The 16,167-nt window shown below is 39.4% G+C and overlaps 2 protein-coding genes across 2 annotated transcripts; both read right to left on the reverse strand.

The window, feature by feature from the left end:
• Nucleotides 1–1,378: 1,378 nt before the first annotated feature.
• Nucleotides 1,379–6,568, reverse strand: LOC129944957 (uncharacterized). Its single transcript, XM_056054619.1, has one exon. It carries the CDS (start codon nucleotides 6,566–6,568, stop codon nucleotides 1,379–1,381), a length of 5,190 nt encoding a protein of 1,729 aa, XP_055910594.1.
• A 743-nt stretch (nucleotides 6,569–7,311) lies between these two features.
• On the reverse strand, nucleotides 7,312–12,501 carry LOC129944958 (uncharacterized). The gene has a single exon (XM_056054620.1). It carries the CDS (start codon nucleotides 12,499–12,501, stop codon nucleotides 7,312–7,314), a length of 5,190 nt encoding a protein of 1,729 aa, XP_055910595.1.
• Nucleotides 12,502–16,167: the final 3,666 nt, after the last annotated feature.

The raw sequence follows: 16,167 nt of genomic DNA on the forward strand, positions 1-16,167 counted from the left end.
TATAAAGAAATAGTTAAGTTTGAAAATCTAGTTTTGTTAAAAAGTATCATTTCTTAAATTTTTACAAATTGGATGAAAGAAATTAATTTGACAAATATCAAGAACACAACATTAATTTTTACCAAATTTGCGTACAATTTTTTGTAGATTTTATTTTGTTTAGAGTTTAAAGACAATATTTTTAATTTTTGAAAAGCTATTTGTGTCGTAAGTACATTTTTACCAAGTTTTAGTATTGTTTATTTTTGTTAGGTTTTTATTTTTTTTGTAAAAAACCTGTTGACAACCATGTTTTTTAAAATATAAAAGTAGTTTTAAGCCAATATGTCAAAGTTTTGAAAAGATACATATTTATGTCGAAAATCAATTTTTATCAACTTTTGTTAATTGTTTTAATTTTTTGCAAAAAACTGTCCATTCGATTTTTCTCAAAATGTTACTGAATGTTGAGAATAATGTTAAAAAAATAGTTTAAAGCCAGTTTCTTAAAGTTATTTGAGTCGAAAATTATTTTTTACGAACATTTTTTTAAGGTTTTTATATTTTGTAAGAAAACTGTTAATTATTTCTTAGTAAAAAAACTGTCAATTCCATTTTTATCAAAATATTACCCAATTTTTAAAACAATATTTTTTATAAGATAAAATAAGTTGGAAGAGATAATCTCAAAGTTTTGAAAAGATATTTTTGTCGAAATTCAATTCTTACGAACTCTTAATATCTTTCTTGTTTGGGTCTTTATTTTTTGTAAAAAAAACTGTCAAAACAATGTTTCTTATAAGTTAAAATTAGTTAGAAGCCAGGTTTTTCTCAAAACCTACCTCTATGTATCAACTCCTACTCGCACCTCCCCGTGGTGAACATCGGGTGCATAGTACCTCAACTGGAGATTGGGTTCCAACCCCAGTGGAAAGTTGTTGGGGGCAGCAAACGAGAGAGGGGGGAGAGGTGTTTTCACTAAGGCACTTCTCCTTATCCAGACGGCAGTGGAGGTGATTTGGATTGTATGAAATTTATGATTTGAATGAATGATGAATGTATGAATGTTCGATTTGTGTGAAAATGTATAGTGTGTTTTGTTTAATAAATTGTTAATATTTTGTAAATTTAATAATTGGTGTTAGTAAGTTTGATAATTTGTTACCAATTCCAATTTGTGTTTGTGTAATCGTGTACCTCCTTGTTGTGTTTATAATTACGTGTAAATGTCTGTATGTATGTTCCGTCTGTTGTTTGTTTAAATAAAATAACTTTGTTCAACTTATTAATAATTAATTGACTGTATTTTATTATTTAATGATTGTGAACTGTGTGAATTTATGTAGAATGTTTGACTGTACAAAATATGTTTGACTTGTTGTGAATTGTGATTAAGTGTTTAAGCCAACCGATCTCGTTGGTGATTGAATGCAGAGTGACGATTAAAAAAGGTATACAGATTAGGCAATTCAATGGAGATCCACTTAGATGGAGGCAAATTGGGTTCCTTGAGGAGAACGACATCATCAACTTCGAGGTTTGGTTGCGATTTCTGCCATTTTGAGCGTTGCTGCAATGAAGTAAGAAATTCAGCATGCCAACGTTTCCAAAAGCCTTGAAGCATTGCCTGCAAAAGAGACCAATTAGTTTTAATTGAAATGACAGAGTTAGAAACATCGGGTTGAGGAACAGCTGTGTATGCTTCCCCTATTAAAAAATGAGAAGGTGTTAGGGCAATAGGGTCACAGTCAGAAGTTTGCCACATTGGGCGTGAATTAAGCAAAGCTTCGATTTTTGTTAATAAGGTGTACATTTCTTCATAGGTGAGTATTGTATCGCCTATGACACGTTTCAGGTGCAGCTTGATGGATCGAACACCTGATTCCCAGAGACCTCCGAAATGTGGAGAGGACGGTGGGATAAACTTCCAACTGATGTTGTCTTTAGACAGGTGGTCGATGACGATGTTGTTGTGTTGTTGACTGCAGAGATGATTGTAGAGCTCGTTGAGTAGACGTTTAGCACCAACAAAGTTGGTTCCGTTGTCGCTCCAAATCTTACAGGGTTTACCGCGGCGGGCCACAAAGCGGTCGAGAGCTGACAAAAAGGCAATTGATGACAGGTCACCGACGAGTTCGATGTGGATTGCCTTTGTCACGAAACATACGAATAGCGCTATGTAAGCCTTTACGAATTTTGGGTTCCTACCCCGATTTAAACGTAGTGATATTGGACCTGCATAATCGCAGCCTACTCTACTGAATGGTCGAGCGTACCGAATGCGTTCGGATGGAAGATTTCCCATCAGCTGTTTTGATGTTGCTTTACGCTGACGAATACATTGAGTACAGTCCCGAACAACCTTTCGAGCGAGATTTCTGCAACCCAGAATATAAAAGTCTTGTTTGATTAAGGCGAATAAAAGCGAGGCACCGGCATGTAAGTGATTTTTATGTGTAAAATCCACGATTAGCTTTGCGACTCGATGAGATTTGCACAAAATTATGGGGTGCTTTTCTGAATAGGTAAGATTTGAGTGTTCTAGCCGACCGCCGACACGAAGAACACCTGAAGAATCGATAAATGGACTTAAGTTTAAAAGCCTGCTTTTTGATGAAAGTTCGTTTTTCGTTTTTAAAGAATGAATGTCTGAATAAAATAAAGACGATTGAACATATTTTATGATTCGAATTTTGGCATAGAATAACTCTTCCGTGAAAAGTGGATTTAAATTCTGCTTTTCCTTAGGTAGGAAATAATTTTCGATGAAACGAAACACGTATGATGCTACACGTACTACTTTAAACCAGCTTGAAGAGTTATTGATTATAGTTTCAAATGGGTGATTCGAGTTTATATTTGAATGTAATACCTGTGCGATTGGTTTAACCTTTCTTTCTTCCAAGTGCTGAGTGTCGATATCTGCCGTATTGTAACTTGATGATGGCCATTGATCTCGAGTTTTACTAAGCCATTGGGGTCCCTCCCACCAAAGGGTAGTTTTTTCCAAAGTTGATGGTAACAATCCTCTTGTAGCGGCATCTGCAGGATTAGAAGCCGAACGTACATGATTCCAAGATTTTATCGGCAACGATGTGAGGATTTCAGATGTACGGTTTCCAATGAATACCGACCAATTCTTTGGGGGAGCGGCCAACCAATGCAAGACAATGGATGAATCAGTCCAGGCAAACGTTTTGACTTCTGGTTCCTGTAATGAAATCTTAATTTTGTTAAGCAATCGAACGAGTAATAAGGCTCCACACAACTCAAGCCTTGGAAGAGGTAAAACTTTTAAAGGGGCAACCTTAGATTTTGCTGCAACGAGCGTAACAGATATAGAATTATTTGGTTTTATGTTTCGACAATAGACGACTGCTGCGTATGCATCCAGGGATGCATCGCAAAAGCCGTGCAGTTCCCATTCATTTTTATTTTGTAGCATGATCCTTGGAATTGCGAAGTTTTCCACGATATGTAGCTCGTTCCTGATGTTGTTCCATTGCTGTGATAAAGAGTCTGGAACTTCTTCATCCCAGTTGATCTGCTTCCTCCAGAGTTCCTGAAGCAATATTTTTACTCCTATTACGATCGGCGCGAGAAATCCCAAAGGATCGAAGATTTTGGAAGCATCTGACAAGATGTGGCGTTTAGTACATGAATTTACTAGATTCAATTTGACCTTATATGAAAAGATATCTCTGGATGGGCACCATTGCAATCCCAGAACTTTGACAGAATTAGATTCTTCGAAGTCCACCGGTGAAAGTTCGCGCTGGTCCTCTGGTAAAGAGATAAGTAGTGGCCAGCAATTCGTAGTCCACTTGCGAAGGTTGAATCCAGCTGATTTCAACAACTCCACCAATTCAATTCGAAGAGAAATAAGATCATCAATGGTGTCTGAACCGGTGATGACGTCATCAACGTAAAAATCATTGAGAAGAGTTTTGGATGCTCGAGGATGAGTTTTTGAAGACTCTGCAGCTAACTGTTGCAAAACTCTTACAGCCAAAAATGGAGCAGCCGAAGTTCCGTACGTGACAGTGAGCAAACGAAAATGTTTCAATGGTTCTTCAGGGTTTTCGCGCCAGACAATTCGCTGAAAGTCTGTGTGGTTTCGAGAAACCCGGATCTGCCTGTACATTTTTTCAATATCTCCTGTTATGAGATAGGCATGTCGACGAGATCTAAGACAGATTGAAAATATGTCACGTTGGATGGTAGGACCCACAAGAAGGGTTTCATTTAGAGATTGAGACGATCGAGTTTTCGCAGATGCGTCGAAAACAACTCGGATTTTGGTGGTACTACTATCACCTTTGAAGATTGCATGATGAGGCAAATAGTAGCTTGAATTGTTTGACTTTAGAATTTCATTGGAAGGTACTTCTTCCATATGTCCAAGTGAAATATATTCATTTATGAATTTTGTGTATTCAGATTTCAGATTTGGATTGCAATTGAACTTCCGTTCAATGGAATGAAAACGCGCTAGAGCCGTACCGAAGGAATCTCCGAAATTGAGTTTTGTTGACTTGAAAGGTAGTTGTACTTCGTATCTGCCATCTTGAAGACGAGTATGAGATTTGACGAAGTTTTCCTCAGCTAACTGTTCTTCAAGAGACAGTGGTTGTTCGTTGGAAACTTCCTCAAGCCTCCAGAATTTTTCTAAGTCAAACTCCTGAGCATGATCTAACCGAGTACAAAATGTTTGAATTCCTGATCTTACTGGTGAGTGCTGTGAATGATGACCAGCTATGACCCAGCCAAAAATAGTTGGAATCGAAGTAAGAGTTCCTCCTTTTTCGATTTCAGCAGCTCCCTTTATGATATTGAAAACTCTATCAGCCCCTATCAAAATGTCGATTGGACCAGGATCGCAGTAGTTAGGATCAGCAAGATTCAGAGAAGAAAGATTTTGAGGAATTTGATCGATTGATAGTGGTGGAAGCGATGAAGTGATGGTAGGCAAAACGTAGCAACTGAGATCAATCATTTCGGAACTGTAGCAAGAGACGATGTTAAGATTGACTAAACCATTAGTTACTCCAGCAGATTTTGACGCAATTCCTACTACTGGTATTCTTAAACGTTTTCGAGGGAGCCCTAGGCGTTGAGCTGCTTGCTCAGTTATAAATGACACCTGAGAACCAGAGTCGAGAAGAACGCGCACGATTTGATAAAGTCCTTGATTATCCCGAATTCGGGCTACAGCTGTTGGTAAAATTGTTGAAACTTGGTGATTAGGTTTGAATGAGATTGAATGATTTGCAATGAGTGAATTTGAAGAATGTGGAGTTGGATTTTCAGAATTAGAATTTATCGACTGATGATTTGAATCAGAAACTGCATTAGAACCTTGATTTGAATTACGACTTGAATTAAAATTCGAAGTTTGATTTGATGTTTGATTAGAATTTTGAGACTGAGACGAATGGAGAAGAGAATGATGACGAGAGCGGCATAAATGGCAACGAACTGTGAGGCGACAATTATTGGAGGCATGCCCCGAACGCAAGCAATTGAAACAGAGTGACTTGTTTCGTACGAATTCACGACGAGATTCGATATTCAAGGTCTTAAAGGCTTGACAACTTGAAAGTAAGTGCCCTTCTTGGCATTTTGGGCAGCTTGGACCAGATTTCACTAAATGCGCACGAACCGCTCGGGTGCTGGTAGGATTTGGAAAAGAACTGCAAGCTTCAAGACACTGGCAACGTGTTTGAAGAAATTCTAAAAATTCATGTATGGTTGAATCACCTCGTGAACCAACTTCCTCAGCCCAAGCCCTCTTAGTATCTTGATCTACCTTTTGGAGAAGTAGATAAATAAGCCATGGATCACGTGTGTTCGTGTCCAACGCGTTGAGTCCCCGCACAGCTTCATCAGCACCGTTGGTAATCTTACGAAGCGATTGGACGTTGGCTATATTGCATGATGGAAGCGAAAGAAACGAATGAATAAAAGAACGGACGATAAGATGCTTTTGATCGTAACGTTGCTCTAATCTTGTCCAAGCCTCAATATAATTATTTTCCGAACACTGAATATGTTTGAGAAGATTCGCGGCTTCTCCCCGCAGAAACGATTTTAGAAAGTGTAACTTTTGCGTATTGGTAATTGTTCTATTCGAATCGACAGTTCCCTGGAACATGTCCCGAAAAGTTGGCCAATCTTTATATTCACCCGAAAAGGGTTCAATTGTAATGGTTGGTAATTTAACGGACTTGTACGGCATGCTCATATCAGAATCTTCCGACGGCGTATGGTAACCTTGAGCGATACCCTTTTCACTAGACCCGTGAGCTTTAGATTTAACGCGAATCGCATCTGTCAGCAAAGCGTGAGTTTCAAAATATTTTGCCTCATATTCGGCAAATTCCGATTCACGATCAACGTAATCTTTGGTACCGATAAAGTCTAAAAGTTCATTTTGTAATGTTATGAACTCTTGCCACGCTTCATTAAGTTTTTCAAGACGAAATTCTAATGTCTCTGAAGTCGTCGAAATTGGAATCGCACTAGCATATGTTGCTGTAAGAGTAATACAGCCTTTAACACGACCACGCTTTGCGATAACTTTATTCATTTTAATTAGAAAAAACAATGAATTAATTAAAGCGTATTTTGAATTAATTTTAATTTCAAAATGTATGAAATATCTGCATAAAATGCCCGTTAGGAATAGTAGGTACCGTTTGTTAAAAAAACGTTAGCGACTAACTGTCTAAATAATCAAAACTATACGCCTAAATAACGGCCTACACCTTCCCGCAAAATCACCTCTTTTTTTTATGTGTGGTCTAAAAACCGGAATAAAAAACCTGTCCACTTTATTACGAACCGCACTGTGCTTTTTTTTTTTTTTTATTTAAGTTCAATTAATTAAATTGAAAGGCACTGGTTTCTCATAAAAAAAGCGTCAACCGGCTCGAAGGACCATTTTATGATTTGGATTGTATGAAATTTATGATTTGAATGAATGATGAATGTATGAATGTTCGATTTGTGTGAAAATGTATAGTGTGTTTTGTTTAATAAATTGTTAATATTTTGTAAATTTAATAATTGGTGTTAGTAAGTTTGATAATTTGTTACCAATTCCAATTTGTGTTTGTGTAATCGTGTACCTCCTTGTTGTGTTTATAATTACGTGTAAATGTCTGTATGTATGTTCCGTCTGTTGTTTGTTTAAATAAAATAACTTTGTTCAACTTATTAATAATTAATTGACTGTATTTTATTATTTAATGATTGTGAACTGTGTGAATTTATGTAGAATGTTTGACTGTACAAAATATGTTTGACTTGTTGTGAATTGTGATTAAGTGTTTAAGCCAACCGATCTCGTTGGTGATTGAATGCAGAGTGACGATTAAAAAAGGTATACAGATTAGGCAATTCAATGGAGATCCACTTAGATGGAGGCAAATTGGGTTCCTTGAGGAGAACGACATCATCAACTTCGAGGTTTGGTTGCGATTTCTGCCATTTTGAGCGTTGCTGCAATGAAGTAAGAAATTCAGCATGCCAACGTTTCCAAAAGCCTTGAAGCATTGCCTGCAAAAGAGACCAATTAGTTTTAATTGAAATGACAGAGTTAGAAACATCGGGTTGAGGAACAGCTGTGTATGCTTCCCCTATTAAAAAATGAGAAGGTGTTAGGGCAATAGGGTCACAGTCAGAAGTTTGCCACATTGGGCGTGAATTAAGCAAAGCTTCGATTTTTGTTAATAAGGTGTACATTTCTTCATAGGTGAGTATTGTATCGCCTATGACACGTTTCAGGTGCAGCTTGATGGATCGAACACCTGATTCCCAGAGACCTCCGAAATGTGGAGAGGACGGTGGGATAAACTTCCAACTGATGTTGTCTTTAGACAGGTGGTCGATGACGATGTTGTTGTGTTGTTGACTGCAGAGATGATTGTAGAGCTCGTTGAGTAGACGTTTAGCACCAACAAAGTTGGTTCCGTTGTCGCTCCAAATCTCACAGGGTTTACCGCGGCGGGCCACAAAGCGGTCGAGAGCTGACAAAAAGGCAATTGATGACAGGTCACCGACGAGTTCGATGTGGATTGCCTTTGTCACGAAACATACGAATAGCGCTATGTAAGCCTTTACGAATTTTGGGTTCCTACCCCGATTTAAACGTAGTGATATTGGACCTGCATAATCGCAGCCTACTCTACTGAATGGTCGAGCGTACCGAATGCGTTCGGATGGAAGATTTCCCATCAGCTGTTTTGATGTTGCTTTACGCTGACGAATACATTGAGTACAGTCCCGAACAACCTTTCGAGCGAGATTTCTGCAACCCAGAATATAAAAGTCTTGTTTGATTAAGGCGAATAAAAGCGAGGCACCGGCATGTAAGTGATTTTTATGTGTAAAATCCACGATTAGCTTTGCGACTCGATGAGATTTGCACAAAATTATGGGGTGCTTTTCTGAATAGGTAAGATTTGAGTGTTCTAGCCGACCGCCGACACGAAGAACACCTGAAGAATCGATAAATGGACTTAAGTTTAAAAGCCTGCTTTTTGATGAAAGTTCGTTTTTCGTTTTTAAAGAATGAATGTCTGAATAAAATAAAGACGATTGAACATATTTTATGATTCGAATTTTGGCATAGAATAACTCTTCCGTGAAAAGTGGATTTAAATTCTGCTTTTCCTTAGGTAGGAAATAATTTTCGATGAAACGAAACACGTATGATGCTACACGTACTACTTTAAACCAGCTTGAAGAGTTATTGATTATAGTTTCAAATGGGTGATTCGAGTTTATATTTGAATGTAATACCTGTGCGATTGGTTTAACCTTTCTTTCTTCCAAGTGCTGAGTGTCGATATCTGCCGTATTGTAACTTGATGATGGCCATTGATCTCGAGTTTTACTAAGCCATTGGGGTCCCTCCCACCAAAGGGTAGTTTTTTCCAAAGTTGATGGTAACAATCCTCTTGTAGCGGCATCTGCAGGATTAGAAGCCGAACGTACATGATTCCAAGATTTTATCGGCAACGATGTGAGGATTTCAGATGTACGGTTTCCAATGAATACCGACCAATTCTTTGGGGGAGCGGCCAACCAATGCAAGACAATGGATGAATCAGTCCAGGCAAACGTTTTGACTTCTGGTTCCTGTAATGAAATCTTAATTTTGTTAAGCAATCGAACGAGTAATAAGGCTCCACACAACTCAAGCCTTGGAAGAGGTAAAACTTTTAAAGGGGCAACCTTAGATTTTGCTGCAACGAGCGTAACAGATATAGAATTATTTGGTTTTATGTTTCGACAATAGACGACTGCTGCGTATGCATCCAGGGATGCATCGCAAAAGCCGTGCAGTTCCCATTCATTTTTATTTTGTAGCATGATCCTTGGAATTGCGAAGTTTTCCACGATATGTAGCTCGTTCCTGATGTTGTTCCATTGCTGTGATAAAGAGTCTGGAACTTCTTCATCCCAGTTGATCTGCTTCCTCCAGAGTTCCTGAAGCAATATTTTTACTCCTATTACGATCGGCGCGAGAAATCCCAAAGGATCGAAGATTTTGGAAGCATCTGACAAGATGTGGCGTTTAGTACATGAATTTACTAGATTCAATTTGACCTTATATGAAAAGATATCTCTGGATGGGCACCATTGCAATCCCAGAACTTTGACAGAATTAGATTCTTCGAAGTCCACCGGTGAAAGTTCGCGCTGGTCCTCTGGTAAAGAGATAAGTAGTGGCCAGCAATTCGTAGTCCACTTGCGAAGGTTGAATCCAGCTGATTTCAACAACTCCACCAATTCAATTCGAAGAGAAATAAGATCATCAATGGTGTCTGAACCGGTGATGACGTCATCAACGTAAAAATCATTGAGAAGAGTTTTGGATGCTCGAGGATGAGTTTTTGAAGACTCTGCAGCTAACTGTTGCAAAACTCTTACAGCCAAAAATGGAGCAGCCGAAGTTCCGTACGTGACAGTGAGCAAACGAAAATGTTTCAATGGTTCTTCAGGGTTTTCGCGCCAGACAATTCGCTGAAAGTCTGTGTGGTTTCGAGAAACCCGGATCTGCCTGTACATTTTTTCAATATCTCCTGTTATGAGATAGGCATGTCGACGAGATCTAAGACAGATTGAAAATATGTCACGTTGGATGGTAGGACCCACAAGAAGGGTTTCATTTAGAGATTGAGACGATCGAGTTTTCGCAGATGCGTCGAAAACAACTCGGATTTTGGTGGTACTACTATCACCTTTGAAGATTGCATGATGAGGCAAATAGTAGCTTGAATTGTTTGACTTTAGAATTTCATTGGAAGGTACTTCTTCCATATGTCCAAGTGAAATATATTCATTTATGAATTTTGTGTATTCAGATTTCAGATTTGGATTGCAATTGAACTTCCGTTCAATGGAATGAAAACGCGCTAGAGCCGTACCGAAGGAATCTCCGAAATTGAGTTTTGTTGACTTGAAAGGTAGTTGTACTTCGTATCTGCCATCTTGAAGACGAGTATGAGATTTGACGAAGTTTTCCTCAGCTAACTGTTCTTCAAGAGACAGTGGTTGTTCGTTGGAAACTTCCTCAAGCCTCCAGAATTTTTCTAAGTCAAACTCCTGAGCATGATCTAACCGAGTACAAAATGTTTGAATTCCTGATCTTACTGGTGAGTGCTGTGAATGATGACCAGCTATGACCCAGCCAAAAATAGTTGGAATCGAAGTAAGAGTTCCTCCTTTTTCGATTTCAGCAGCTCCCTTTATGATATTGAAAACTCTATCAGCCCCTATCAAAATGTCGATTGGACCAGGATCGCAGTAGTTAGGATCAGCAAGATTCAGAGAAGAAAGATTTTGAGGAATTTGATCGATTGATAGTGGTGGAAGCGATGAAGTGATGGTAGGCAAAACGTAGCAACTGAGATCAATCATTTCGGAACTGTAGCAAGAGACGATGTTAAGATTGACTAAACCATTAGTTACTCCAGCAGATTTTGACGCAATTCCTACTACTGGTATTCTTAAACGTTTTCGAGGGAGCCCTAGGCGTTGAGCTGCTTGCTCAGTTATAAATGACACCTGAGAACCAGAGTCGAGAAGAACGCGCACGATTTGATAAAGTCCTTGATTATCCCGAATTCGGGCTACAGCTGTTGGTAAAATTGTTGAAACTTGGTGATTAGGTTTGAATGAGATTGAATGATTTGCAATGAGTGAATTTGAAGAATGTGGAGTTGGATTTTCAGAATTAGAATTTATCGACTGATGATTTGAATCAGAAACTGCATTAGAACCTTGATTTGAATTACGACTTGAATTAAAATTCGAAGTTTGATTTGATGTTTGATTAGAATTTTGAGACTGAGACGAATGGAGAAGAGAATGATGACGAGAGCGGCATAAATGGCAACGAACTGTGAGGCGACAATTATTGGAGGCATGCCCCGAACGCAAGCAATTGAAACAGAGTGACTTGTTTCGTACGAATTCACGACGAGATTCGATATTCAAGGTTTTAAAGGCTTGACAACTTGAAAGTAAGTGCCCTTCTTGGCATTTTGGGCAGCTTGGACCAGATTTCACTAAATGCGCACGAACCGCTCGGGTGCTGGTAGGATTTGGAAAAGAACTGCAAGCTTCAAGACACTGGCAACGTGTTTGAAGAAATTCTAAAAATTCATGTATGGTTGAATCACCTCGTGAACCAACTTCCTCAGCCCAAGCCCTCTTAGTATCTTGATCTACCTTTTGGAGAAGTAGATAAATAAGCCATGGATCACGTGTGTTCGTGTCCAACGCGTTGAGTCCCCGCACAGCTTCATCAGCACCGTTGGTAATCTTACGAAGCGATTGGACGTTGGCTATATTGCATGATGGAAGCGAAAGAAACGAATGAATAAAAGAACGGACGATAAGATGCTTTTGATCGTAACGTTGCTCTAATCTTGTCCAAGCCTCAATATAATTATTTTCCGAACACTGAATATGTTTGAGAAGATTCGCGGCTTCTCCCCGCAGAAACGATTTTAGAAAGTGTAACTTTTGCGTATTGGTAATTGTTCTATTCGAATCGACAGTTCCCTGGAACATGTCCCGAAAAGTTGGCCAATCTTTATATTCACCCGAAAAGGGTTCAATTGTAATGGTTGGTAATTTAACGGACTTGTACGGCATGCTCATATCAGAATCTTCCGACGGCGTATGGTAACCTTGAGCGATACCCTTTTCACTAGACCCGTGAGCTTTAGATTTAACGCGAATCGCATCTGTCAGCAAAGCGTGAGTTTCAAAATATTTTGCCTCATATTCGGCAAATTCCGATTCACGATCAACGTAATCTTTGGTACCGATAAAGTCTAAAAGTTCATTTTGTAATGTTATGAACTCTTGCCACGCTTCATTAAGTTTTTCAAGACGAAATTCTAATGTCTCTGAAGTCGTCGAAATTGGAATCGCACTAGCATATGTTGCTGTAAGAGTAATACAGCCTTTAACACGACCACGCTTTGCGATAACTTTATTCATTTTAATTAGAAAAAACAATGAATTAATTAAAGCGTATTTTGAATTAATTTTAATTTCAAAATGTATGAAATATCTGCATAAAATGCCCGTTAGGAATAGTAGGTACCGTTTGTTAAAAAAACGTTAGCGACTAACTGTCTAAATAATCAAAACTATACGCCTAAATAACGGCCTACACCTTCCCGCAAAATCACCTCTTTTTTTTATGTGTGGTCTAAAAACCGGAATAAAAAACCTGTCCACTTTATTACGAACCGCACTGTGCTTTTTTTTTTTTTTTATTTAAGTTCAATTAATTAAATTGAAAGGCACTGGTTTCTCATAAAAAAAGCGTCAACCGGCTCGAAGGACCATTTTATGATTTGGATTGTATGAAATTTATGATTTGAATGAATGATGAATGTATGAATGTTCGATTTGTGTGAAAATGTATAGTGTGTTTTGTTTAATAAATTGTTAATATTTTGTAAATTTAATAATTGGTGTTAGTAAGTTTGATAATTTGTTACCAATTCCAATTTGTGTTTGTGTAATCGTGTACCTCCTTGTTGTGTTTATAATTACGTGTAAATGTCTGTATGTATGTTCCGTCTGTTGTTTGTTTAAATAAAATAACTTTGTTCAACTTATTAATAATTAATTGACTGTATTTTATTATTTAATGATTGTGAACTGTGTGAATTTATGTAGAATGTTTGACTGTACAAAATATGTTTGACTTGTTGTGAATTGTGATTAAGTGTTTAAGCCAACCGATCTCGTTGGTGATTGAATGCAGAGTGACGATTAAAAAAGGTATACAGATTAGGCAATTCAATGGAGATAGAGAATTTACAGTTTATGTTAGTACATAGAGTGTGTACATAAAAGAAAATATGATGTGCATTGCGGGAAGCGCATACATAGATATAATGAAATTTAATGTTATGATTTTGCAAGTTATATTTTATAGGGTGTTGCGTCCGATGTTCGGCATTCTTAAACAGGAGGAATTCCCGAGATTGAATCAACGGTGGCGTCTACAGTTCCTAAGGTTGAACTACTTAGTGAACACCTAATATGGCTTCTTCGACATATTCAGAGTTTTTATCCGGCTCCCCATCCTTGGAGTTATACTTAGGATCTGGCCCTCCAGGTTGGGGGTTGTGCTGTCGTGTCGGGGTGAATTCCTGGCCACGTAAAAGCTTTTATAGTTGCGAAGCACCAACAAGCCGCGGATACGGACGGGTTTACTGTTGACAACCAACGCAAACGAATAAAGGACAACGAACTTCGGATATGCACGTGGAATGTTAGGTCCCTTAACAGACCACGTGTGGCCGAAGAATAAGCGGAGGCCCTAGAACGATATAAAGCAGATATCACCGCCATCCAGGAAATACGATGGGATGGGCCGGGCAAAAAGAGGATGAAAAACTGCAATATCTACTATGGTGACTGCTACCACGAAAACCAACAGCGCTTATTTGGATGCGGTTTCGTCATTGGAGCCAGACTTAGGCAAGAAGTATTAAGCTATAGGTGCATCAATGAGCGCCTCATGACCATACGCATCAAGACTAAATTCGCAACATTAGCCTGATATGCACGCACGCCCCACAGAAGACAAAGACGACAACACTAAAGATATGTTCTTCGAGCACTTAGACAAAACATATGAGCAGTGTCATAGCTACGATATTAAAATTGTACTGGGTGATTTTATTGCCAAGCTAGGAAGGGAAGACATATTTGGTGGAATAATCGGGAAGAACAGCCTGCACGACAACACTCCCGACAATGGATTCAGGCTCATAGATTTTGCTGCGGGGCGAAACGTAATGGTAGCCAGTACGCGTTTTCCACACCTCAACATCCACAAAGGAACTTTGACTTCTCCAGATCAATCTACTGTCAACCAGATTGACCATTTTGCGATCGACGCCAGACACGCTTCTAGCATCATGAATGTACGAACTTTCCGAGGAGATAACACCGACTCGGACCACTACCTCGTTGTAGCCAATGTAGCACTTCGGATTTTCAGACCCAAGGCAAAACAAGGAGGTGCTGGGAGAAGGTACAACGTCGAACGGCTACAATTGCCAGAGATCGCCAAATCCTTTTCCGACCGAGTTACAAGTAACCTCTTTCGAAGTTTTTTGCCGCCAACACAATGTATCGAAAACCAGTTCCAACATTGCTAAGATGCAATCAGAGAAGCCGCCTCTGATGTGCTGGGTTTGCAACAGCCACCAACAAGGAACCCCTAGTTTGATAAGGAATGTCGGCGGGCAAATGCAGCCAAACAACAGGCACGCAAAGCGGTGCTGATTAAAAGAACGAGAGCTGCTCATGGGCTCTATGAGCAGAAGGGGCGAGAGGAACGCCGACTTCTCAGAAGGCAAAAGAGAGGACATGAGAAGCGTGCGGTTGAAGGTGTTGAGAGGTTTAAAAGCAGGAATGAAGTTCGAAAGTTTTATATACATAAACCTAGAACCGAAGGCTGCAAAGACGAAAGTGGAAACATCATAGTGGAACCGCAGTCAATGCTGAGGATATGGAAGGACCACTTCTGCAGACTGTATAACTGCGACGACGAACTGAGTCCCGCTGTCAGGCAGGATGATCCATTCAACATAGACGACGAAAGCCAACAATCCCGTCCTCCCGACTTAGACGAAGTAAAGATTGCCATATCTAAGTTGAAGTCTAATAAAGCCGCTGGAGCGGATGGCTTGGATGCCGAGCTCTTTAAAGCAGCTGGAGATAAGTTGGTTAGGAGCATGCACCAACTTATCTGTATGATATGGTCGGAAAAAAGCATGCCCGATGGATGGAACCTCAGTATTGTTTGCCCGATCCTGAAAAAAGGAGACCCTCTGCACCAACTATAGAGGAATCAGTCTACTTAAAATATTCACATTACGGTAGATCCAAGAACACCAAACCGACACCCACCATCTTTTCATCGATTTTAAGGCCGCATATGACAGCATCTACAGGGACGAGCTGTATAGGGCCATGTCTAGCTTTGGCATGATGACCATGGAGAATTTACGCTGCTCCATTTCGATGTCAAACAAGGTTTTAGACAAGGTGATGCGCTGTCATGTGATTTTTTAACATCGTGCTTGAAAGAATAGTGCAGAGCTCACATGTCAACACTAGAGGCACTATCTTTCAAAAGTCTGTCCAATTACCAGCATATGCTGGTGACATTGACATAATCGGAAGAACTCAGCGTTATGTCGATGGGGCTTTTGTGAGTATTGAGGCAGAGGCGGCAAAAATGGGTTTAACGGTTAATGAGGGCAAAACAAAGTACATGCTCTCGTCGTCAAAAAATATATATAACGCCGAAGTCTTGGTCAAAACTTCACCATCGACAGACATAAGTTTGAGGTAGTCAAGGACTTCGTGTACCTAGTATACGCCGTAAACGCTTACCGCTGTTTCTTTGGACTAAAAAAGCAATTGAGTGGTAAAATCATCTCTCGAGGGACCAAAGTGTTGCTTACGGTGCAGAAGCATGGACTATGATAAAAGCGGATGAAAGCACCTTAGGCCGGTTCAAGAGAAAAGTTCTTCGTGTGATCTACGGTCTCGTATGCATCGAAGGTTAGTGGAGGAGAAGATGAAACGACGAGTTGTACGGGCTGTACAGCGACGTAGACTTAGCCAGAA

This window comes from Eupeodes corollae, chromosome 2, assembly GCF_945859685.1.
Source record: "Eupeodes corollae chromosome 2, idEupCoro1.1, whole genome shotgun sequence".
NCBI lineage: Eukaryota > Metazoa > Arthropoda > Insecta > Diptera > Syrphidae > Eupeodes > Eupeodes corollae.

What these genes read in the sequence shown, in the direction of transcription:
- LOC129944957 (XM_056054619.1), bottom strand. Translation starts at nt 6,568, where the DNA reads ATGAATAAAGTTATCGCAAAGCGTGGTCGTGTTAAAGGCTGTATTACT.
- LOC129944958 (XM_056054620.1), bottom strand. Translation starts at nt 12,501, where the DNA reads ATGAATAAAGTTATCGCAAAGCGTGGTCGTGTTAAAGGCTGTATTACT.